The sequence below is a fragment of the Mustela putorius genome, unplaced genomic scaffold, assembly GCF_011764305.1.
Source record: "Mustela putorius furo isolate JIRA1106 unplaced genomic scaffold, ASM1176430v1.1 tig00000873_pilon_pilon_pilon, whole genome shotgun sequence".
Taxonomy (NCBI): domain Eukaryota; kingdom Metazoa; phylum Chordata; class Mammalia; order Carnivora; family Mustelidae; genus Mustela; species Mustela putorius.
The window spans coordinates 534348-559550 of record NW_025421504.1 but is presented as its reverse complement, the minus strand read 5'-3'; the positions used below and the strand labels follow the sequence as shown (position 1 = coordinate 559550).

The 25203-nt window shown below is 48.5% G+C and overlaps 1 protein-coding gene across 1 annotated transcript in view; it reads left to right on the top strand.

The window, feature by feature from the left end:
* Window positions 1-9510: 9510 nt before the first annotated feature.
* The window catches only part of FOXK2 (forkhead box K2), a 69174-nt gene continuing 53481 nt past the window's right edge, over window positions 9511-25203 (top strand). Inside the window, exon 1 of the mRNA XM_045085617.1 lies at window positions 9511-9938. Coding sequence (XP_044941552.1) covers window positions 9526-9938 — 413 coding nt within the window. The 5' untranslated portion in view covers window positions 9511-9525. The remainder of the gene's footprint in view (window positions 9939-25203) is intronic.

The following is a 25203-nucleotide window of genomic DNA, read 5'->3' as shown; positions in this document are numbered from 1 at the left end:
CGAGCAAGGAGCCCGATGTAGGACTCAGTCCCAGGACGCTGGGATCATGACCTCAGCTGAAGGCAGCTGCTTAACCGACTGAGCCACCCAGGCGTCCCAAGACATATTAATTTTTTAGTGGAAAAGGACAGCATCCGAAGATGTGGGAGTGGCTCCTAGTAGCAGCCAGTGAGTGTTGCTGGGACTTTGCTTGGTCACTAGGCAGCAAATCAGCCCCATCCATGAAACGGGCACCACGCTTGGCCCTCCCCTCCCCTGGCGCTACACCGTGGCCCATTTCCTTCGCAGTAATGTCCAGCTGCCCCCACTGCTGTGCATTGGAGTCAGGGTTGATCTGTTTCTCAGCAGAGCAGGAGCGGACAGGCGTGTGCAGTCAGTTCTAGGACAGCACGACCACCCGACACTGTGTTAGATTCTAAATTTTTATGTTTTTAAGATTTTAGTTATTTACTTATTTACTTACTTACTTATGGGGGGGTGGAGAATCCCAAACAGACTCCGTGCTGAGCACAGAACCCGAAGTGGGCCTTGATCCCATGACCCTGAGAGCACAACTGGAGCTGAAATCAAGAGTCAGATGCTCAACTGACTACGCCACACAGGTGCCCTGCGTTGCTTCCGTTTTTGATTCTCCTGAATAAAGAAGATTTATTATTTTTTTAAAAGGTTTTGTTTATTTATTTGTTTGGCAGACAGAGATCCCAAGTAGGCAGAGAGGCAGCAGAGAGAGAGGAGGAAGCAGGCTCCCCGCTGAGCAGAGAGCCCGATGCAGGGCTCCATCCCAGGACCCCAGGATCATGACCTGAGCCGAAGGCAGAGGCCTCAACCCACTGAGCCACCCAGGCACCCCAAGAGTTCTGTGCTTTGATTTTTTTAAGATTTATTTATTTTAGAGAGAGACGAAGAGTTGGTGTGGGCAGGGGGAGGGGCTGAGGGAGAGAGAAGCAGGCTCCCCACTGTGCACAGAGCCCATGACCCTGAGATCAAGATCTGAGCCGAAACCAAGAGCTGGCTGCTGTTAAGCCCGAGCCACCCAGGCTCCCCCGCAGGAGTTCCTTTAAATTCTGTTTAGATATTCTTGTCTGGTATGTGTATTGTGGATATTTTCTCAGTCTGTGGCTCATATTTTCATAGTCCTTGAGGAGTACAATAAAAATTTTTCATACTTCTAATGTAGCAACTTTTCCCTTATGGTTTTCACTGTTTGGGTTCTAAGACCACAAAGGCACTAGGATAGTCTGTTACATTGTGGGCTTTCTGGTCTTGGCTGTTCACATAGGCTCTCCGACCCAGGTCACGCGGTGTGTGCGGTGCCAGGTGCGGTGAGTTCACACTTGTGGTTGTTACTGTTATTAGGACAACCAGTTGTCCGTGCACCTGTAGACTTCCTGAAGGAAACCTCCTTCTCCACTCACAATACTCAAACAAAAAATGTGTGGGCTGGGGCGCCTGGGTGGCTCTGCCTTCAGCTCAGGTCAGGATCCCAGGGTCCTGGGATCAAGCCCCGCATCGGTCTCTCTGCTCCGCAGGGAGCCTGATTCCTCCTCTCTCTCTCTCTCTGCCTGCCTCTCTCCCTACTTGTGATCTCTGTCTGTCAAATGAATAAATAAAATATATTTAAAAAAAAATGTGTGGGCTTTCCACACCAAGTAGTTCTCCAGTCCTCTGTGGATGCCAGCTGGGCATGCCACGGTCCAACCCCGCTCCGCCACCAACTGTCCAGAGTTAGTGCAGGTCCCATAGATTGGGACCAGAAGGCCCCCTGTTTTAGACGCCATTTGTAAGTAATGGGTCCCAGGGAACTCACACTTCTGACTCAGCTACAAATCAGGGGTTCCCATCACTCTGTCTCAGGTTCAGTAATTTGCTGGAATAGCTCAGTGGAAGTTTCATAGGAGATTGTTAACCTCAACCTCCAGTCCCTCTCCCAGAGGATGAGGGATGGAGCTGAACGGTCCAACTTCTCATCCTGGTGACCACCCCCCATCCAGGAGCCCCCTCAGAGTCACCTCATCAGAAAAAAAGATGCTCCCATCCGTAGGAAATTCCAAGGGATTTAGGAGCTCTGTGTCAGTAACTAGCGACAGAGTCCAAACACATACTTAAATCATACTTCCCTTCCTCTATAAATAACTTTGTCACTTTTGTTGAAACTCAGTTGATGGGGGGGCGCCTGGGTGACTCAGTGGGTTAAGCGTCTGCCTTGGACTCAGGTCATGACTCAGGGTCCTGGAATCAAGCCCCCACTGCATGGGGCTCCCTGCTCAGCTGTGAGTCTGCTTCTCCCTTTCCCACTCACCCTGCTAGTGCGCTCTCTCACTAATAAAATCTTTTTTAAAAGTTTTAAAAGATCAATTGCTTCTGCACATGGAGGTCTATTTCTGGATCTTTTATTTTGTTGCACTGACTTGTCTATTCTTATCCCAGTACCACACAACTCTACTACAGCTTTGTATTTGGTTACTCGAGTTTATTCGCTATAGCTTATAGGTTACCAAAATCTCCTCTTTAAAAGCCAAGTCAGAGGAGGCGTCTTCTATTCACTTGGCGCCTGTAGCGACAGCAGCCTTCTACTGATTTACATGACTGCAGCCCAACCTCGTGGCGCGCTGGCTCTGGTTTCCTGCGCCCCTGCACTGCCCAATGAGTATGAAAGCCGGCTTGTCAGTTTCTACAAAAAAGCCAGTTGAGGTTTTGCCTGGGATGATACTTACCCTATAGACCAAACAGGGCATAAGTTTAGCAAATCAATATTCAAGAACCTGTTGCTTTGGGTTAGTGATCTTTACCAATACAGTTACTCGAGCCCGTTGGGGTGGGCTCTGTACTGACAGGAACTTCGCTGGATAATACCATGTAGTATTTGTATTTCTGAAAGAAGAAAACCAGAAAATGAGAAAATTATCATTTATGTAATATAGTGCTTACATCCATGATAATAATTTTTAAAATTTACAGTATGAATTATCAGCATGACCATCTTTTCATGAATATACCTTATATTTTCTTTGAAAGCTTGGCCAAATAAGAACATGTGTTTGCTCCGTGTACCCCACAGCCAAGGACGGGTTGACAGCCGCTCCTGGCAGCCAAGTCAGAGGAGTGGAGTTACATGATTTCCTGAGACAGACTTGTCCTGAGTCAGTCACTCTGAAGAATAAGTCTGGGGGGGAAGTCTGGGGATCCAGGACCTAACATTACAGAAACTAAGTAACAATGAAAGGAAGGCAGGAAGAAACATCAGCAGCCCATAAGTTACTAAATGTCAGATAACTGTTACAGACACAGGTTACAAAATCCACACACACAGTTGTGAGCGAGGGGGACCCTTGGGCCGTGTGGGTTTGAACCATGTAGGTCCACTTACAGGTGAACTTTTTTTTCTTTTTTTAAGATTTTATTTATTTATTTGACAGACAGAGATCACAAGTAGGCAGAGAGGCAGGCAGAGGGAGGAGGGGAGGCAGGCTCCACGCTGAGCAGAGAGCCTGATGCTGGGCTCCATCCCAGGACCCTGAGATCATGACCTGAGCCGAAGGCAGAGGCTTTAACCCACTGAGCCCCACCCCCTCAGGCACCCCCAGGTGAACTTTTTTCAATACGGTACAGTACCAAACTATTTTCTCTTCCTTATGATTTCACTAAAAGTTTTTTTTATTCTAGCTTATTTTCTTTGGTAAGAATGCAACATATAAAATGTTTAACATACAACTTACTGTTCATCAACCATTTATGCTATTGGTAAGGCTTCTAGTCAACAGTAGGCTATTAGTAAGGTTTTGAGGAAGTCAAAATTTATACCCAGTTTTTTTTTTTTAAGATTATTTATTTGACAGAGATCATATGCAAGCAGAGAGGCAGGCAGAGAAAGGGGGGAGCAGGCTCCCCACTGAGCAGGGAGCCCAATGCGGGGCTTGATCCCAGGACCCTGAGATCATGACCTGAGCTGAAGGCAGAGGCTTAACCCACTGAGCCACCCAGGTGCCCCTTCAGTGTCTTTTACAGTTACCCATGTCATCATCTGGTCAGGTGTCCTCCATCCCTTAGGGCAGATCTGGGAATCCACTGGGGTCACTTTCCTTTGGCCTGAAGAACGTCAGTATTCTTCTTCTTTTTTTTTTTTTTTTAAAGATTTTATTTATTTATTTGACAGAGAGAGATCACAAGTAGGCAGAGAGGCAGGCAGAGAGAGAGAGAGAAGGAAGCAGGCTTCCTGCTGAGCAGAGAGCCCGATGCGGGACTCGATCCCAGGATCCTGAGATCATGACCTGAGCCGAAGGCAGCGGCCTAACCCACTGAGCCACCCAGGCGCCCCGTCAGTATTCTTCTGAAGGCAGCTCCTTTGGTGACAGTTTCAGCTTTTGTTTATCTGAAAATACCCTTTTTTTTTTTTTTTAAGATTTATTTATCTATTTGACAGACAGAGATCACAAGTGGGCAGAGTCAGGCAGAGATAGAGAGAGAGGAGGAAGCAGGCTCCCCGCTGAGCAGAGAGCCCGATGGGGGACTCGATCCCAGGACCCTGAGATCATGACCTGAGCTGAAGGCAGTGGCTTAACCCACTGAGCAACCCAGGCGCCCTGAAAATGCCTTTTATTACAGATGTTAAAAATTAACTACGGCCTTAATTTTTTTTAAAGATTTTATTTATTCATTTGACAGAGATCACAAGCAGGCAGAGAGGCAGGCAGAGAGAGGAGGAAGCAGGCTCCCTGCAGAGCAGAGAGCCTGATGTGGGGCTTGATCCCAGGACCCTGGGATCATGACCCAAGCCGAAGGCAGAGGCTTTAACCCACTGAGCCACCCAGGTGCCCCAAGGCCTTAATTTTTGAAGGGTATTTTGGTTAGGTATTGGATACTGGTCTCAAGGATGGTTGGATCTTTAGCGTTTTTGTGGACACTGTCTTTCTCCTTCTGATGCCCATTGCTCTTGGTAAGTCATTCTCAGTGACATTTCCCTGACTATAATTTGTCTCTTAAATTTTTGTCTCCTTTTAGGGGCGCCTGGGTGGCACAGTTGGTTAAGCAGCCAACTCCCGATTTGGGCTCACGTCAGTCATCATCCCAGATTGTGAGCTTGGGGTCATGAGCCCCACATCAGGCTCTGCACTCCGCAGGGGGTCCGCTCAGGATTCACTCTGTCCCTCTGCCCTTCCGCAACCCCTGCTCTCCTGCACTCTTTCCAAAATAAACAAATCTTTAAAAAAAATAAATTTTCTCTCCTTTTAGGACTTTTATTTTTACTTTTGGTTTCAGAAGTTGAGCTGTATTATGCCTGCAAGTGTTTTTCTTTGAATTTGTCCTCCTTGGGACAAAGTTTGCTGAACTTTCTGGGTCTGAATCAGTGTATTCACCAATTTGTAAAACTCTTACACATTCTCTCTTCAAATATTTCTATTCATGCATTTTCTTTTCCCTTTCTTCTGGACATCCAACTTTCAGTACACTGCAGGGGCTCATCTTGCCCACAGTTCCTAACATTTCTTTGTTATCTTTCTAATTTTTTTCTCTGTTTTCAGTTGCCTTCTACTGATGGAACTTTTGAGTTGAAAAATCCTCTTTTCAGCCATCTCCCGTCTGGTGTTCAGAAAATTCAATGAGCTCTTCGTTTCAGGTATTTTGCTCTTCCTTCACTACTGGTGTGTAGCCCTTCCGCCTACGGTGTGTCCCTGGCTACACAGAGACCCGGCGCCTCCCAGTCCCACAAAGCCTCTGCCCTCACATCACACTTGCAACTAGGAGAGGTTCAAAGAACAGTGTTAGGTCACTATAATGAAACTTCCTCTAGTTCTGTTTTCTTATGTGTATTATTTATGAAAAAGAGGGATAACACTGGCTCCGTGCCCTGCCTCACTCCAGCAGTTCCCCTCACCAGCTATATGAACTAGGTGTTGAGGGGAACAAAGCCCCAGACATAGTAAGAGATAAATCTCCAACATACTCAACCTTTTAGTCTTAATCAAAACCTACATATATTTATATTGCTCTCATCAGTTATGTTAACAATAATTGTAATACTAATTAAATCAAAGAGAAATGTTTTAACATGACACTTCCTTTTGCAGGAATTGCAAATTAATGTGCGTGTGTGTGTGTGTGTGTGTGTGTCCCCGTCTCTCTCCAGGGGTAAATAATAAGTTCATGAATAAATACCCAAGCCTAAACACTTATTGTATTTTTTTTAAAGATTTTATTTATTTGACAGAGAGAGATCAAAAGTAGGCAGAGAGGCAGGCAGAGAGAGGAGGAAGCAGGCTCCCCACAGAGCAGAAAGCCCGATGCGGGGCTCGATCCCAGGACCCTAGGATCACATCACGACCCGAGCTGAAGGCAGAAGCCCAACCCACTGAGCCACCCAGGCGCCCCCACTTATTGTATTTAGGATAAAATTTGTGGAGGAATTTGAATGGAAGAAATGAGTTTAGGAGTAAAGGTGTTGTTTTTTTTTTTTAAAGATTTTATTTATTTATTTGACAGAGATCACAAGTGGGCAGAGTCAGGCAGAGAGAGAGAGGAGGAAGCAGGCTCCCTGCTGAGCAGAGATCCTGATGCGGGGCTCGATCCCAGGACTCTGGGATCATGACCTGAGCCGAAGGCAGAGGCTTTAACCCACTGAGCCACCCAGGTGCCCCAGTAAGGGGTTTTTTATTGTACTTTTTAATAAGAATTTATTTATTTGACAGAGACAGAGATAGCAAGAGCAGGAACACAAGAAGGCGGACTGGGAGAGGGAGAAACGGACTTCCTGATGAGGAGGGAGCCCAATATGAGACTCTATCCCAGGACCCTGGGACCATGACCTGAGCTGCAGGCAGATGCCCAACCGACCGAGCCACCCAGGCGACCCAGGATTTTTTTTTTATTATTATTTTTTTAAAACATTTTTTTTTTAAGATTTTATTTATTTATTTTTCAGAGGGAGAGCGAGCACAGGCAGACAGAGTGGAAGGCAGAGTCAGAGGGAGAAGCAGACTCCCCGTGGAGCAAGGAGCCCGATGTGGGACTCGATCCCAGGACGCTGGGATCATGACCTGGGCCGAAGGCAGCTGCTCAACCAACTGAGCCACCCAGGCGTCCTGACCCAGGATTTTTTAAAAGGATTTTTTTATTTATTTGAGAGAGTGAGAGAGCAAACACAGGGGGAGGAGCAGAAGGAAAGGGACATGCGGACTCCACAAAGCAGAGAGCCCAACACAGGGCTGGATCACATGACCCTGAGACCATGACCTGAGCTGAAACCAAGAGTCCGATGCTTAACTGACTGAGCCATGCAGGCGCCCCAGGAATAAAAGATTTAATAAAACTGGTTAACTAAGAGACTGTTTATATGTTTACAAAACATGCTAGTGATTTCAAATCACAATGGCATTCACAATCCTTTTCATACATTTAAGGAATGATGCCATGATTTATTTAAAAAGTCAGTATTTACAACATTTGAGAAAATACATCTACTGCAATTATTTAAACATGATCGAAAATTTTGCTATGATCTTAAATGTGGGGACTTACAAGGTTTCACAAAATTAGTTCATTAATACTGTGCCAAACGCTTTGAGGACTCTGGGTCCAGCTATTGTTTTTGGCAGTCGGAATCATCAGAGGGGACACAAATGGGTCTCCCCACTTTCACATTTGTTACAAGAAGGCTGACATTTGTAACAGTTAACCTGGATCACATTACTCTTTGCTTGAACTGCCCCATTTTCCGTTTCCCTAAATGAGAAGCCTTCTCCCACGCTCTGTGTTTCTCCCACGGTCATCCCCGCCCTTCTGCCCTGACACGCCCAGGCTCCTCCCTCCTCAGACCCGCTGCCCCTTCTCTTTGCCCAGAGGTTCCCGTGGTCCCTGGTGCCTGTCCTTCAGGTGTCAGGTCGGATGTCTCCTGTGCTGGCCCCTGGCTCCCACACTCTGCCTTGCAGCCCACGCGGCTCTGGAGCTGTGCCCTGTACTCGCTCTCATGCGCCGGTGGGTCCTCCGTGAGCATCTGCTCGCTTGGTCCTGCGTCTGGCACAAACTCGATGCCCGGGACACCTCTGAAGGGAAGAACAAATCCGTGGCCCGAGCCTGGGTGTGCGTCTGCCACACCCCCGGCTTCAGCTTCGCGGTGTGAAGAGCCGTGGGCGGCCCACCTCGTGCGCATCTTCGGGGGCTGCTCCCCCGACCCCTCTGTCCCGAGGGGTCTTGCGCGCCGGCTCCCTCTCGGCCGTCTTCCTCTCCCACGAGCTGAGGGCACACAGCGGCCCGCTGGCTCGCTGCGGCCTGGCCTGGGCCTGCGAACCCCGCTCCTGGGAGGCCCGGGCCCTGATTCGGAGCCTTTCCTCGCTGTCCCGGCGCTCGGCGCGTTTTCCTGGACAGCCGCGTGGGCTGCGCCGCTTGGCTTGCTCAGGGCTTGGCATCGCCTGGCCTCTGTCAAGGCGCTTCGCGTCCAGGCTGCGCGGACGGATCGGACGCGCCTCCGGGCGGTGGCACCGGCTCGGCGGGTCGGGCTTCCGCGCACGAGGGACAGCCGGCGCTGACCACCCCCGAGAGGGCCTTCACGCTGCTGGAGTCCGCCTCGAACGGCGCGACCCTTTCCCGCAGGGGAACCTCCGCGGGCCAGGCGGGAGGTGCCCGAGGGCGCGCCCGGTCGGGGCGCCGCCGTCGGGGTCGGGGCACGCGTCATGCTCCGGCCGCCGCGGGGCCGTTTACTCTTCGGCGGACTCGACTTCCGAGTCACCTCCGCGGCCCGCGGGGCCCGCTCGGTCCACTCGGTGCGCCCGCGGCCGGCGGCGCAGGCTCCACGCACCCGGCCGCCGCGACCCCGCACTCCGCGAGGCCCCGCGGCCGCCGCCGCCGTCTCACGAGCCCCGCGCGCGAACTCGTAGCGGGGCCCGGGTTCCGTCCAGGACGCCCTGCGTCCCCCGGACCGCGACCCGCCCCGCGCGCCGGGCCTCCGGCGGGGGCGGGCCCGGCCTCCCGCGCCGTCTCGGGCCCAGGTGAGATGCGCCCCGGGCCCCGCGCGCGGCATCCCAGGCCCCCGGCCCCCCGCGCCGACCCGGCCGCAGGGGGTCTCCCGCCGGACCCCGCCGTGGAGGCCGTGCCCGCTCTGCCCGAGGCCGTGCGGACGCCCGTGCAGGCCACGCGCGCTGCACCCGCCCCGCGGTCCGAGCCGCCGCCCCCCGCCCAGCCCGCGGCGACCTGCACCCGGCGCGAGTCACCCCGAAGCTCCGCGCCAGCCACGCTCTACCCCGGGTTTTCCAGGCTGCTGGGAGCCGCGCCTGCGCCGGGCGCCGCGGCCGGACGTGCGGGCGCTCGGGCGGCGTGCCTCGCTATTGGCCGGCCGCCGGTAGCCCCACTGCTGCGCGCCGCCCCCATTGGCCGGCACGGCCGTCCGTCAGCGGCGCCCGCCGGCTCGCAGCGCGCCGCGCGTGTCCCGCCCCTCGCCGCCGCTCGTCGCTCGCCGGCCGGCGGCCTCGCGCGGCCCTCAGCTCCGTGGCGGCGGCGGCGGCGGCGGCGGAAGGCGGCCCGGGCCCTCGCAGGCCCATGGCGGCGGCCGCGGCGCTCCCGGGCGCGGGCGGGCCTCCCGCGGGCGGCGGGGCCGGGGGCGGCGGGGGCGCGGGCGGCGGGTCCCCGCCGGGCGGCTGGGCCGTGGCGCGCCTCGAGGGCCGCGAGTTCGAGTACCTGATGAAGAAGCGCTCGGTGACCATCGGGCGCAACTCGTCGCAGGGCTCGGTGGACGTGAGCATGGGCCACTCCAGCTTCATCTCGCGGCGCCACCTCGAGATCTTCACGCCCCCGGGCGGCGGCGGCCATGGCGGGGCGGCCCCGGAGCCGTCGGCGCAGCCCGGGCCCGACGCGGGCGGCGACTTCTACCTGCGCTGCCTCGGCAAGAACGGCGTGTTCGTGGACGGCGTGTTCCAGAGGCGCGGGGCGCCGCCGCTGCAGCTGCCGCGCGTGTGAGTGCGGCGGCCGGGCCGGGGCGGCGGGGGCGGCGGGGGCGGCGGGGGCGGGGCGGGGGCGGACGCGGAGCCGGACCCGCCGGCCTTCCCGGCGCCGCGCGGGGCCCGGGCCGCTGCGCACGTGGGCCGGCGCTCGCTCCGGGGCCTCGCGGGTCCGGCCCGAGCCTCCGCCGCCCGCGACCCCGCCGCCCCGGCCGCGGCAGCGTGTCTCCGTCCCCGGGGCCCGCGCGGAGGGCGGCGGGAGGCTCGCGGCCGGCGTTCCGCGGGGTCGCTCCGGGCTCCTCGGACTCGCGCCCGCCGCGTAACGTCCGGGGCCCGGGCCCGTCTCGCGGGGCTCCGCGCGCGGCCCGCCTGCTCCGCCTGGAGCGCACTCCGGTCCCGTCCGCCACCCCGAGCGGCTGCGGCCGAGCTGCGCCGCCCCCGCCCGCGCCCCGGTGTGCGCGCCGCCCGGGAGCCTGCCCGGGCCGCGGTGGGGGCGCGCTCCTCGGGGGTCGCCCGGCCGCCGTGCGCGCGTCGTTGACGGCCGGCTCGAGGTCGCGGCGGAGGACTCGGGCCCTCTGCTCCGAGCGTTTGGAGGTTTTCCCGGAAAATCCTTCCTGTCCTCCGCCAGGCCCGCTTGCGCGGACGGGCCGCGCACGGGGGTGAGCTGACCTTGCGGGGGAGGCGCCCACGGCCACCTGCCCGGGGGTCCCGGCCGCGCGGAGGACGGCTGAGGAGCGCATGCGGCGCGGCGGAGCCCGGCGCCTGAGACCCGGCTCGGGGCCACCGCGCCCGGCCTTTCTCCTGGGCCCGGGGCTCTCCTCGGACGGTGGAGTTCGCGGGACCGCACGTCGCAGCAGCCTCCTCGCGGCCGCGCTCCTGCCGCGTGCTGGAGGCCAGACCCGCAGCTTGCGGAGGGGAGCGCCGCGAAGGCGCCTGTACTCGCTGAACGTAGAGAAATCGCCTTAAAAATCCTTTCTTCGAAACTAAACGTAGTTTTAAGTTACAAGTTCTTTTTGAGTCAAAAAGTCAGTTTGTGCAAGTTTATTTTTTTATTTTGAAGATTATTCATTTACTCGACAGAGATCACAAGTAGGCAGAGAGGCAGAGAGAGAGGAGGAAGCAGACTCCCGGCCGACCAGAGAGCCCGATGCGGGGCTCGATCCCAGGACCCTGAGATCACGACCTGAGCCGAAGGCAGAGGCTTAACCCACTGAGCCCCCCAGGTGCCCCAGTTTGTGCAAGTTTAAAAGCACATGTGATTTCGAGCAGTTATGCAGCTTTGTCCTCTGAATTGAAAATCACTGTATAAGTTAAAAAAAACCCAGGGCAATCCCTGGTTGGTCTCTTATTTGAACAATAGTGATTTTAGTCCAATTCCAATTTTAGAGTGAATTTGTGTCTTGTAGTTAGTGTTAAAAACTTGCATACGGAGGACTTGCAGAGTACATAAGTAATTTAGGCTTAAAGAATGACTCGTCATTCTATTAAAATAGCAAGTAACGTATTAATTGAAGGGGAGTAGAGAAAGATGAGGCCGGTGATCCTGTGCGCTGGCCCTTGTATTGTAAGCCGTTTGGGTAAGAGCTGAACACAGATGGTTTTCCATGATGATTGGTGAGCAAACGGATCCTCAAGTGTGTCGGGAGGTTGCTGAGCATGCACGTGAGTGCCAGGACATGCGGTTTTTCCAGAAAACAGGTGATTTCCACAAATTATGTGGGGCTGTGTGTACAGAAATGCAAACTTTCTCCTCTCCAGGAGCATCTGACTCAACTGGAGGTGCAGGTGTTACTGGTACCAGGGAGTAGGGGTGGCCTCAGTGGAAGAACCCTGGGCCACCTGTGTGCATGTATGCCTGTGGGGGTGCTCCTGGGAGTGAGCAGCTGGAGGTGGCCTTATGGGTGTCGCTGGGCCAGGAGCCTGGTGCTGAAAAACATGGAATTTAGGTTAGAAGGGACCTTGGGCCTCAATGTAGAGTGTGACGTTTGCCTGGGTCTGGTTGGGGAGCATTTTCAATATGGTCAGTGACAGAATGAAGAGTGTCCTCTTTGAGGCCTGGGTTCTTACTTGTCTAGGGATCCGTTCTGGTGCCTGAGTGGGCAATAAAGTGTTTCAGGAAGATCTGCTGGGCAGGAATGTCTGGGTGTGTTATTGCTCTTGTTGCCATGGAAGCAAACTAAGTATAATTTATAAATAAAAATAAGCAACTCTTTAGCAGTTGTTCAAGTACTTTGAAACCTCTCAAGTGAATTTGATCAGAAAGGTCCTAGAATATCTAATAGCCAAACATAAATAGAACAGGTTGCATTTGCTATTGCCCCAAACTACTTAACATGTGAAACTACACTTGAGTTTATTAAGAAAAGTGACCTGTTCCTATGCTAAATTAATTCTCAATCAGTTCATGATACAGCACTCCTCTCTTTCTTGTATGGCACGTTTTAACTCGCAGATTACGTTTGTTAATGTCACATTTGAGGACTTTCTCATTAAAACAGGGATAGCGTCCTTGAAGGTTGGGAGTGGAGAGAGGTGAGCAGAGAGTGGTTCTGGAGCTCTCCACACAAAGACTCCCAAGAAAAGAACTGAAGGAGCTCACAATGACTTGGTTGGGTTTAGAAGTGGGAGTGGGGCAGAACCGAGGTTCTCAGAGAATACCAGTTAACAGAAAGAGGAGAGTAAGCGCAGTGCCAGGAGTGGAGATGGCCTCCGGAAAGTGTAGCGACTCAGATGTCACCGATGTCACGTTCCTCGGAGAGCCATGTGCTTGGCGATCAGGACTTCTTGGAGGATGAGGAGGGAGGCTAGGTGTGGGGCTGGAGAGTGAGTGGAAGTGAGGGTGTAAGAAGTTTGTGGGGCAGGGGACTGTTTTGGGGAGGGTGGAGTTAAGAAGAGGCTTGGGAAGAGTGGAGACCCTGTGGGTCACTGGGGTCAAGTGGGTGAAGGAACCCCCGAGAGACGCAACAGAGGCCTGCTTGGCCCACAGAGCAGACACAGATGAGGTGTGAAGGACAGGGTTCCCTGTAGCAGAACATCCCATGGGGATGTCTTACTCGAAGACCAGAGCAGGACCCACTAGTGAGGTCTCTTGTGTTTTCTTGTTCCAGGGCTGCGGGGTTGGCTGAGATGCCTTTATATTTTATGACCTGCGACTGACCAGTTGGTATACAAAGCTGAGAGCCGGGAACCAAGATGTCTGGACTCCTGGGTTCAGGAGTGGGTGATGAGTAGGGAGACATCCATAGCAGAGGGGCAGATGGGCTTTGCACTTTGAAAAGTGCTCAGCATACAAATTAACTGCTTTTAATGACCACTGTGTGCTTTTCTTTAAGAGCTATAATATGGGGCGCCTGGGTGGCTCAGTGGGTTAAGCCTCCGCCTTCGGCTCAGGTCATGATCTCAGGGTCCTGGGATCGAGTCCCGCATCGGGCTCTCTGCTCAGCGGGGAGCCTGCTTCTCCCTCTCTCTGCCTGCCTCTCTGCCTACTTGTGATCTCTGTCAAATAAATAAATCTAAAATTTTTTTTAAAAGCTATAATATGTTTTCATTTACCAAAGTGAGATATATTTTATCACTGATTTGTAGATACTGGAAACACCGGGCAGCTATTTTAATGTAGTTGTTAATTTACTAAGTTAAAAATAACCTAACAACTGGGTTAACCTAGTATGTGGTAATTCTTCCAGTGGCAAAATTCCGTTTATTTTAATGTTTAATGAGTGGTTTAAGACAGTTTAGATGTAAAATAACTTGAGTTCATGTGCTTGCTTCAGCAGTACGTATAATAAAATAACTTGAATTCACAACGTATTTTTTTTTAAAGATTTTATTTATTTATTTGACAGACAGAGATCACAAATAGGCAGAGAGAGAGGAAGGGAAGCAGACTCCCTGCTGAGCAGAGAGCCTGATGTGGGGCTCGATCCCAGGACCCTGGGATCATGACCTGAGCCGAAGGCAGAGGCTTTAACCCACCAAGCCACCCAGGCGCCCCCTTCATAATGCATTTTGAGAAACAAGCCTACGTGGCAGGACCTGTCACCTGCGGTGGTCTTGGTCTTATGGGTCTGACTGTATCAGGAGATGGTGAGGATGGGCTTTGGAGCTGGGCACCCTGGGGCTAGACTTCCTCCTTCCCATTTATTTATTTATTTATTTATTTATTATTATTTTTTATTTATTTATTTGACAGAGAGAAATCACAAGTAGACGGAGAGGCAGGCAGGGAGAGAGGAAGGGAAGCAGGCTCCCTGCTGAGCAGAGAGCCCGATGCGGGACTCGATCCCAGGACCCTGAGATCATGACCTGAGCCGAAGGCAGCGGCTTAACCCACTGAGCCACCCAGACGCCCCCCTCCTTCCCATTTAAACTGTTGGAATTTTTGTTCTCTCGTGTGTAACATGGGCTAACAACTGTGTGACTTGTGCGACACAGCACTGTGCCTGTGTCCCTCGTACATCAGGGGCGACATGTGTTTTGTCCATGAGTGTGCCCTGGTGTGAAGGGGCCTGTGGGGACTTAATGTGTCACAAAATGTGACCCGAGGGCATCAGTCTTGAGGGCCAGCACTCTTCAGCTTGCTCATAGCTCTGTACACATGCACTCATGCCGGCAGTAAATTGATCTAGGGCCTCTTGGAGTAGTGAGTGAAGTTTGAAGTTCCTTCAGCTGGGAGGAGTCCTCTCCCTCCTGGCACCTAGGCATAGAGGCTGTGGGGCGTGGTTGGTGGTGGCCAGCAGGCTGGGCCGGAAGAGTCCATTGGGGGTTCCCTCCCCTTGCAGTCTCTGTTGGTTCTGTTCGACTGCAAACTAACTGTAAGCATCATCGCAGCACTTTCCTGATTTGGGAGACAAGAAAAACTGCTTCTGCCTTGGTTACAAAGTCAGGCAAGGGAACTGGCTAAAAGTTGTCCCGTTTGTGGTCTGATTTGAAGGATACTTGTTCGTGAATGCCATTGGCCAAACTGTTGTTTTGGAAATTAAGAATGGCTTCTCTGTTTAGTTGAAGAACTTCATAATTCACAGTGCACTGTTTTTCTTTTTAAAACTGCTTTTTTATTGAAATGTAAGGAAGCACATACATTTTTGAAATTTGGGCTATGTTTTCTTCCTGGGAGGCATTACAGACCTGAAGCCGGGCTCCTCTGCAGGTCTGTCATGTCAGCTGAGCACTTGCCAGGCTGACATTGGTGCTCAGGACCCTTGTAGTAGGTGTTGGAGCCTGTTCTCAGGACTAGTGTCTCCCCCCCGCTCCCGCCACCCCTGTGCTGTCAGGCTAAGGGAGGCAGAGATGTTCCCTCCTTTCCCTCCTCATTGTCTTGTGCCGTAACTCAGCTTGCTCAGGTTCCTCTGTGCCGGTCTTCCATGATGTGGGGAACAGGTCCTATATGTGTTTGTAACCCCCTGGAAGTGGCACAGAGCCATCATCGCTTGGTATATATCCGGAACATGTGTACCCGCTGAGTGCTGATTTAGGATGTTACTGTTACTTGAACATTCTCAGGTACCGATCATCTGTCTAGTAATGGGATTCCAGTCAGACTTGACTCCCCCAGTTACCAGCACCTTCCATCTAGATCCACAGTTGCAGAAGCTCAGCAAAGCCTCATGTATAATTGGTGGAAATAATCCAGAAGATGAGGCTATTATAGTGACAACAGATTTTTCCATTGTGAAAATGCAACAACTCTTGTTTCGCTGAGGAGAGAGGTGTTCTGTTGGTTTTGGTTTTTTTTTTTAAATGAAGAAAAGACAGTTTCTAAAATAAGGATGCTTTTAATGAAGGCATCAACATCTTGGATAGTATTCTTTTTTTTTTTTTTTTTTTTTTTTTTTTAAACATTTTTTTTTTTATTTTTTTTTTAAGACTTTATTTATTTATTTAACAGAGAGAGATCACAAGCAGGCAGAAAGGCAGGCAGAGAGAGAGGAGGAAGCAGGCTCCCCGCTGAGCAGAGAGCCAGATGCGGGGCTCGATCCCAGAACCCTGGGATCATGACCCGAGCCGAAGGCAGCGGCCTAACCCACTGAGCCACCCAGGCGCCCCTTGGATAGTATTCTTATCTGTTTAACATCTCCTCTTTCCTTTGATGTTTGGGTTTTGGAGCAGTTTATAATATCTTAAATAGTGGTAATACAGTAAGTCAGCTCCCACACTTCTGGTCCCAGTTTTTGATGAGGGTTTTTTGAATTTTGAATATGCTAACGGAACAATACACAGGGCTTGTTTAAGGCACACATCCCTGTTTCTGTGATCTGAGGCAGTTTGAGCACCGCGACAAGGTGCTCATTGCTGTCATCCCAGGAAGCGCCCACCTGGGGAGATTAGGAAGCGCTTTTAGAAACCTGCCTTTCCTGGGGTGCCTGGATGGCTCAGTCAGTGAAGTGTCCAGCTCTTGGTTCAGTTTAGGTCATGATCTTTGGATCATGAAGATCTATCCGCAGGTCAGTCTCTGGTCATCATGGAGTGTGCTTGAGATTTCCTCTCTCTCTGCTCCTTCCCTCCCCCGACCCCTTGCATACACACTCTCTCTCCGCAAAGAGAGAAAGAAAGAAAGAAAACCGCCTTTCCTATGTGCATCAGTTTCTAGAGTGTGTGTGTGGTGCTCTGCCGAGAATTCCTTAGGGATTTTAGACATTATTTGGCTTTTGCTGAAGTTTGTCATTTGGCACAGATTGCTTGTGTGTCTTATCCCGTGAAAGGTATCAGAGTACAACAGTGGTTCTTGCCAGGGCCCCCTCCCCTTCCTGGGACATTTGGCAGTATCTGGAGACATGCTAGGTTGGCACAACTGGGAGGAGGTGCTGCTTCTGGCATCTAGTGGGCCGGGCCAGGGACATTGCTAAAAATATTATAATGCACAGAATAGTCCCTTCCCTTGCAACAGATAATGACCCAGCCTCAAATGTCAGTAGTAGGGAGGAAGACTGAAGCCCTGCCCAGCACAGTTTTAGAGTAGTTGATAACAGCCGTTGGGTATCCTTCTTGGAGCTATCGTGAGTGAATCTTAATAATTTTTTACAGATCATACCCACTTAAAACCTTTAAGCTAATAGCATTTGTTTCAAATTCAGTGGCAGGCACCTTTCTGAAAGGAAGCCTGAGATGGAGTGGCCTGATGCGGAATCACTCCCTTGGCAGTTTCGGAAGGACACGCACAGAGGAACACCTTCTATAAATCTTAGCTAGATTTAAGATTCGTCTTAGTATTTTAAGGAGTAGCCCAGCATTCTCCCTCTTGGAATATGTACTCTCGGGCATATCTTACTGGTGAAGTTATTCTGGAAACATTTACAGTTAATGGGGTTAAAGAGACATTGAATTAATCTATTGCATTGTTCTGGTGGCGTGGTTTTGTTTGTTTGTCTGGGTTTTCCTGAAAAATGAACTGATGATGTGAGGGAGTCTGACGTTAGTGTCACTACAACCATATTTCGAAAGACTGCTGTCAGATGCCGTTTTCTTATGGTTTTTTGTCATAATAATTGGCAGTTTGAAATTCATCTTTTGACTTTCACTTGAATAGATGGGATACAAAAAACCCTAAACAGGTAAGGTGGACACTTACTGTTACATCTTTCTGGTCTTTTTCAGTAAGTATATAGTAGCATTTTGAGCGTGTAGGTGATGTTTCAACAATACTGCATTTTTTCCTGTGTCCTGTATTTTCTCTGTAAACATTTTTGCTACATAACTAATTGACTATAAGGAAATTTTGCTGTAAAAGATAAAATCGTGAAAAATAAAGGAGGGACATTTATTAAAAAGGATTCAAGGGGCGCCTGGGTGGCTCAGTGGGTTAAAGCCTCTGCCTTCGGCTCCGGTCATGGTCCCGGAGTCCTAGGATCGAGCCCCACATCGGGCTCTCTGCTCAGCAGGGAGCCTGCTTCCTCCTCTCTCTCTGCCTGCCTCTCTGCCTGTTTGTAATCTCTACCTGTCAAATGAATAAATAAATCTTTTAATAAAAAAAATGATTCAAACATGAAAAATGAATAACAGAATTAAAGATTTTATTCCTGAGAAGACTGGTTGAGTGTTTCCCAGTTCCTGGTGTTTAGTAGGTTCTAGATCAGTCTTAGGTGCCCTCTCTGTTCTGTGGAGGGCAGCTCTCTGGGGTCTTCACTTAAGAGCCACATTTCAGAGGTTACTTGTTATCTCCTCTGCGTCTTTCTCTCCACACAGGAAAGATTGAGGGTGAGGCAAGAATGAGTAACGCAGGCATTCATTAGTGAACAGTCTCATAGCTTGAACAGGGGAGAGGAGAGCCTTCTCCTCCTTGTGATCAGACTGTTTGATCTCTCAGCCTTAGGGTCCTCTTTCTGTAAACAGGATATTACTGAACTGACTTCATGGGGTTGTGGTGTAGATTGTCTTTGCCTGATACAGAAGAGTTGGCTGAGTAAACATTAATATTGTTGTAAGGAAAAAAATTTAAATTTTTTGTCTCAAATATTTTGATTGGGGAGTTTGATCCACTAATGTTTAAAGTAATTACGGTAAGAAAAGACTTCTGCTATTTTACTGTTGTTCCTTATGTCTTACAGCTTTGTTGTCCCTTGTTTTCTTCCTGTCTGATTTTTTTTTTTGGCAGACAGAGATCACAAGTAGGCAGAAAGGCAGGCCGAGAGACCGAGGGAGGGGTGGGGAGCAGGCTCCCCACTAAGCAGAGAGCCCGATCCTGGGCTCAATCCCAGGACCCTGAGATCATGACCTGAGCCACAGGCAGAGGCTTTAACCCACTGAGCCACCCAGGCGCCCCCCTAACTCTGATTTTAGTTTAGGTGATTTCTTTCTTTCTTTCTTCCTTTACTTTTGTGATTCTCTTCTCATTTTTCCTTTGTGTATATTTTAAAGATTTTCTTTGTGTTTACCATGGAGATTATATTTAACATCCTAAATTTAAAGCCATCTATTTTGAAATGATATCAACATCAAAGACTCTCCTCCTGTGTATGTCCTTCCTCCTCCCTCTTATGTTGTCCCAGATTACATCTTTATACATTGTGTGCCAAATAACATGTTTATAATTTTTTATGGATTTGTATTTTGAATTCTGTAGGAAATCAAAAGTAGAATTATAAACCCAAATGACAATAATACTAACTTTTATATTCTCTCACATTTTTACCTACACTGGAGATAATTTCTTCATATGGTTTTGAGTGACTGTAGAGTGATCTTTTTTTTCCACTCGAAGGACTCCTTTTAGCTTTTTCTTGCAAGGCAGGTCTAGTGTTAATGAACTCCCTCAATTTTTGTTTATTGAGGAATATCTTTTTTTTTTTTTTTTTAAGATTTTATTTGTCAGAGAGAGAGAGAGAGCGCTAGCACATGCAGACAGAGTGGCAGGAAGAGACAGAGGGAAAGGCAGGCTTCCTGCTGAGCAAGGAGCCCGTTGTGGGACTCCATCCCAGGACGCTGGGATCATGACCTGAGCTGAAGGCAGCCGCTTAACCAACTGAGCCACCCAGGCATCCCAATATTGAGGAATATCTTAATTTCTCTCTCATTTTTGAAGGACAGACTGCCAGATATAATAATTCTCAGCTGACAGTTTTAATTTTTAAACTTATTTCCTGTTTTTAGCACTTTAAATGTTATCTCACTGTCTTCTGGCCTTCATGGCTTCTGAAGAGAAACAGCCATTAACCTTACAGAGAGTCCTTGTATGCGACAGGTTACTTCTCTCTTGCTGCTTTCAAGATTCTCTCTTTGTCTTTTTTTTTTTTTTAAGATTTTTAAAAAATTTATTTATTTGACAGACAGAGATCATAAGTAGGCAAAGGCAAGCAGAGAGAGAGAGGAGGAAGCAGGCTCCCTGCTGAGCAGAGAGCCCGATGTGGGGCTCGATCCCTGGATCTGGGATCATGACCTGAGCCGAAGGCAGAGACTTTAACCCACTGAGCCACCCAGGTGCCCCTCTCTTTGTCTTTTGATGGTTAATTATATTGTTACGGGTCCTTTGAGTTTATCCTACTTGGAATTTATGGAGTTTCTTGGATTTGTAGGTTTGTGTCTTTCATCAAATTTGAGCTGTTTTTCGCCATTATTTTTTTCGAATATTTTCCTTTTGCCTCTTTTTCTTTTCTTCTTTTGAGACTCCCATAAGGTGTGTGTTGGTCTACTTATTGATGTCCCACGAGTTCTTTAAGGATCTTTTCAGTCTTCTTTTTCCTTTCTGCTTCTTACACTTGATTATTTCAGTTATCCTATCTTTAAGTTTGTGGATTTTTTGTTCTGCCTATTCAGAGATGCTGCTGGACCCCTATGGTAAATTTTTCGTTTCATTTACAGTACTTTTCAACTTCAACAGATTGCTCTTTTGCCACATCTTATAATTTCTACTTTTTTTTTTTTTAATATTCCTGTTTGTTCCTTTGTAATTCTCCTGACTTCCTTTAGTTCTTTGTGTTTTTATTTATTTGAGCACATAACATGATTGTTTTTTTGAAATACTTTTTTTTTTTTTTTTTTAGATTTTATTTTATGGTACTCTCGACACCCAACATGGGGTTTAATTTACAATGTAAATTTACAAAATTTACATCTAATTTACAACCCTAAGATCAGGAATCATATGCTCTACCAACTGATTCAGCCAGGTGCTGTGACATGGTTGTTTTTAAAGTCTTTGTCTAGCAAGGCTTATGTCTCACCTTCTTCAGAGATAATTTCTGTTCATTTATTTTGTTCTTTTGACCAAGTCATGCTTTCCTGTTCTTCATGGGGCGTTTGATTTTGTTGTCTTTGAAAACTGGACGTTCGACTATTATAATATAATAAACTCTGGAAATCAGGTTCTCCTTCCCAGAAGGTTTGTTGTTTTTTGTTTGTTAGAGGCTGTAGGAGTTCTCTTTGCCTAGTGACTTATCCAGACTATTACTCCAAAGACTCTTTTCCTGACAATGTAGTTCCTGAAGTCCTGTTTCTGTCTTGTGTTTGCTGTTGTTTCGGCAGAGATTTCCTGAACATGAGCAGCTCTCCTATCTCCCATGCTTTGCATATTGGCTCTGTGCCTGGGCCCTCCTTCAGTTCTTGATCAGGCTTGCACTGTGCCTAAGGATCAGCTCAAGGTGAAAAAACCAGAGTCTTCTCAGGTCTTGTATAAGCACGCATCTTGCCCTGGACATCTGTATAGTATTCTGAACTTCCTAATATGAACTGTTACTTTTGAATGTCCTAATTTCCCAGAGAAACTCTCCCCAGCTTTTGCTTTAGGAAGTGTAGTGTATGTTTAGACTGTATGTAATGTTTTGCCATAGGTTCTGAGGATTTTTATTCAACGTGAAGTGTTTTCAAGCCTTTTCAGCCTTATTTCTGAGTTGAACAAAACACCAGAAGAGTGCCTATGTCTCTCCTGCAGGTAGTCTGTGACAGGTTAGAAGAGACATGCACAATAGTGACCAAAGTCCATTCTGTCCCCAAACCTGGAAAACAGCCCCACACTGGCAACCCTGGCTGTCACCACTTTAACACTGTGTTTACTTTAAGACCATTACTTTAAGACTTTTTATGCTTGAAGATAATTTGTGCTTCAAGACCAAGGCCTGTTGCTACCATGCTAGAGGGAGCAGTCAGGGGCAGGAGAATCTAAAATCTGCCTGCCGTTCCGTGGCACCTCTTTCCTGATTCAGCAGTTGGTGTTTGCAGACTTCTAACTCTCTTGCAGAGTTTTTACAAATTGGTTCTGACAGTTGCTGCATGTTTTCCAGTGTTTGTTTGTGTGTTTATGTGTGGGGTGAGGGTGAATGAGAACTTGGAGCTTCTTAGTGAGCTGTTTTGCTGATGTCACTTCTGAAGGTCAGTTCTTTTGAGTGAAAATTTTAATTCTTTTAATTCTCATTTTTGTCATTTGGCACTGAGTGTAATAGTGGCCATACTTTTTCTTGGATTTAGTGACGTGACAACATTTGAGTAAAGTCAAATTTATTATCCCATTTTTAAAAAGTAAAATTTTCTAAATTACCTCGAGTACAAAATAACATGAAAGTCAGACTATTATTCTTAGTAAGTCTATCTTGATGGGGCAGCTGGGTGGCTCAGTCAGTGAAGCATCTGCCTTTGGCTCAGGTCATGATCTCAGGGTCTTGGGATCAACCCCCAAGGAACTTCAGGCTCCTTGCTCATCAGAGAGTCTGCTTCTTCCTTTCCCTCTGACCCACCTCCCTCCCCCCTTGTACACTCTCCCTCTCCATGTCTCAATTAAAAGAAATAAAATCTTTTATTTTTTAAGATTTTATTTATTTATTTGACAGATAGAGATCACAAGCAGACAGAGAGGCAGGCAGAGAGAGTGGGGGAGGCAGGCTTCCTGCATGCAGGGAGCCCGATGCGGGGCTTGATCCCAGGGCCCTGGGATCATGACCTGAGCTGAAGGCAGAGGCTTAAACCCACTGAGCCACCCAGGTGCCCCTAAAATAAATAAAATCTTAAAAAAACAAGTCTGTCTTTGCTGTTAGTAACTTGAATCAGGAAATATGAAATTCTTCAGTAGTCTGTACTATTGATATATTGGCTCCATTTTCTTTAAAATATCCCCACCCCAAAGCCAAGACCATAATAATGATTTTTGTTAAGGAAATATTTCCAAATATCTACAGTCCTAGGAAGAACATTTTTCTTTAACATAAAGGAAGAAATAATTTGCATTTAAGTTATTATAATGTTTTAAAATGTTACCATGTGTGTAGCACACCAGTGGGGAGGGCGGAATTCTTACTGTGGGTGGCGATGAGGATGGGATAGCAGGCCCTTGAAGGCACACTGGCTTTCCCAGCACCTGCTCTCAGTGGCTCTGTGAATTGATTCTTTTTTTTTTTTTTTTTAAGATTTTATTTATCTGAGAGGGAGAGAGAGTGCCCACGTATGCACCCAAGTGTGAGTGGGTGGTGAGGGGGCAGCGGGTGGGGGCAGAGGGAAAGAAAGAATCCTAAGAAGACTATGAGCTAAGTGTGCAGCCTGACACAGGGTCAGATCCCATGACCCTGAGCTGAAATCACGAGGTGGCCACTTACCTGACAGAGCCACCCAGGTGCCCCTCTGTTGAATTGATTCTTGTCCCTATTGTAGGAGGAAATTGAGGCATGGAGGGTGTTAATCCGAAAGTGCATAGCTTAGAAATGATAGATTCAAACCCACATCCAGTTTCTTTTTGCCATTTTTTAAAATCACTAAGCACTATTCAAAGCCCAAAACAGCCATTAATTAGAAGATTGGAAAATCTACAAGACAAACTAAAATAGGTTTTTAAATTGTACTAATTTATCTAATCTTTTCTTTTTTCTTGGCATTTAGATTATATAAACTGCATTATACTGAAGGAAATACCATGTAATCATTAAAGTGTATTTATCCACATAGAAAGAAGAAGAAAAGTTGTAGAACAGCGTGTATGGAGTAATTGTGCTGGTGGAATTGTATGTTAAGTGTTTGCATGTGGTATAGCCAATGCGTTCCTGGATTTAAAACACCATTAAGGGGCGCCTGGGTGGCTCAGTCACATAAGCGTCTGCCTTCAGCTCAGGTCATGATCCTGGAGTCCCAGGATTGAGTCCATGTGGCTCCCTGCTCAGCGGGGAGTCTGCTTCTCCTTCTGCCCTTCCTCCACTCATAATCTCTCTCTCAAATAATTAAATCTTTTTAAAAAAATTTTTTTTAAAGATTTTATTTATTTATTTGACAGAGAAGGCAAGAAGAAGCAGTGGGGGGTGGCAGGGAGAGGGAGAAACAGACTCCCCGCTGAGCAGGGGAGCCGGATTCTGCGTTCTATTCCAGGACCGCAGGATTACAATCTGAGCCAAAGGCCCATGCTTCACTGACGGAGCCACCCAGGTGGCCCAATAAATAAAGTCTATTGTTTTTAAAGATTTTATTTATTTACTTATGAGCAACACTGAGAGAGAGAGAGAGAGAGAGAGATTGGCAGAGGCGGGGGACAAGCAGGCTCCCCGCTAAGCAGGGAGCACGATGTGGGACTCGATCCCAGGACCGTGGGATCATGACCTGAGCCGAAGGCAGACACTTAACTGTCTGAGCCACCCAGGTGCCCTAAATATAATCTTTTAAAAAGATAAACAAAACACCACTGGGATGACAAGAATATGTGTCTACAAATAGGCATGTTTCCTTTTTTAAAAAAAAATTGCTGTAATGAGTATGTATTTCCATGTAGTAAGGGAAGGTTATATCTAAAAGTTGATTGCTCTGATGGAGATTAATCTGTTCTTTTAGGCATACTAGCTACTTATATCCTGCTGTAAGTAAAGCGTATTCCATTTGGGTTCTAAACCCAGTGTAATTGCTTTGCAACTGAGAAACATCTTGTGTATGTTATATAATATTTGAAGATACTGGTGTATCATTTTCTTACTTTGTGTTATGCTTCTGATGTGGAAGAGTATTTAGTCTTGGGGCACCTGGCTGGCTCAGTCGTGAGGCGTTTGCCTTTGGCTCAGGTCATGGTCCCAGGGTCCTGGAATCGAGTCTTGCATCGGGCTCCCTGCTCAGCGGGGAGCCTATTTCTCCCTCTCCCACTCCTCCTGCTTGTGTTCCCTCTCACTGTATCTCTGTCAAATAAATAAATAAAATCTTAAAAACAATATTTAGTCTTGCCTTGAAATGCTGTGTCTTGTTCCTAGAACAGGTTGTGTCTGTATATTGTGGCAGCTGTGCCCACAGATAGGTAATGTCACTGTCAACTCTCAGGAGTGAGTATTTTAAAAATTATTGCCAATTCTTGGGGCACCTGAGTGGCTCTGTCAGTTAAATGACTGCCTTTGGCTCAGGTCATGATTCTGGGGTCCTGGGATCGAGCCCCACGTCAGTCTTCCTGCTCAGAAGAGGAGTCTGCTTCTCCCCAGCCCCCTGCTCATGCTCTCTCTCTCACTCACTCTCTTTCAAATAAATAAAATCTTTAAAAAATAAAAATAAAATAAAAATAATCGCCAATTCTCAAAAATTTGAGGTTTGCCCTTCTGCTCTAAAGGAGGAATGAGAAGTAATGTGGAATTAATTATTGGTGTCAATTCTACATGTGCCCCACAGGTAGCAGGTCTCTGTTTTGTTTGAGTCGCCAGACTATCCTGGTTTTGGCATCTGTGCTTTGGACAGTTCAGTCACTCTTCTCCTACCCTGTAGTAATGTCTCTTTTTTTGGATGTGTAGGCACCTGTCCGTGCTCTGGTTGAGTTGGCCCAGGAGTCTTTGGATGGCAGTTGAGGCAGCGCAGAGGCTGCAGGGCACTCGCTCTTGTTTAGAGGTAAATACTTTAAACTGTAGTACAA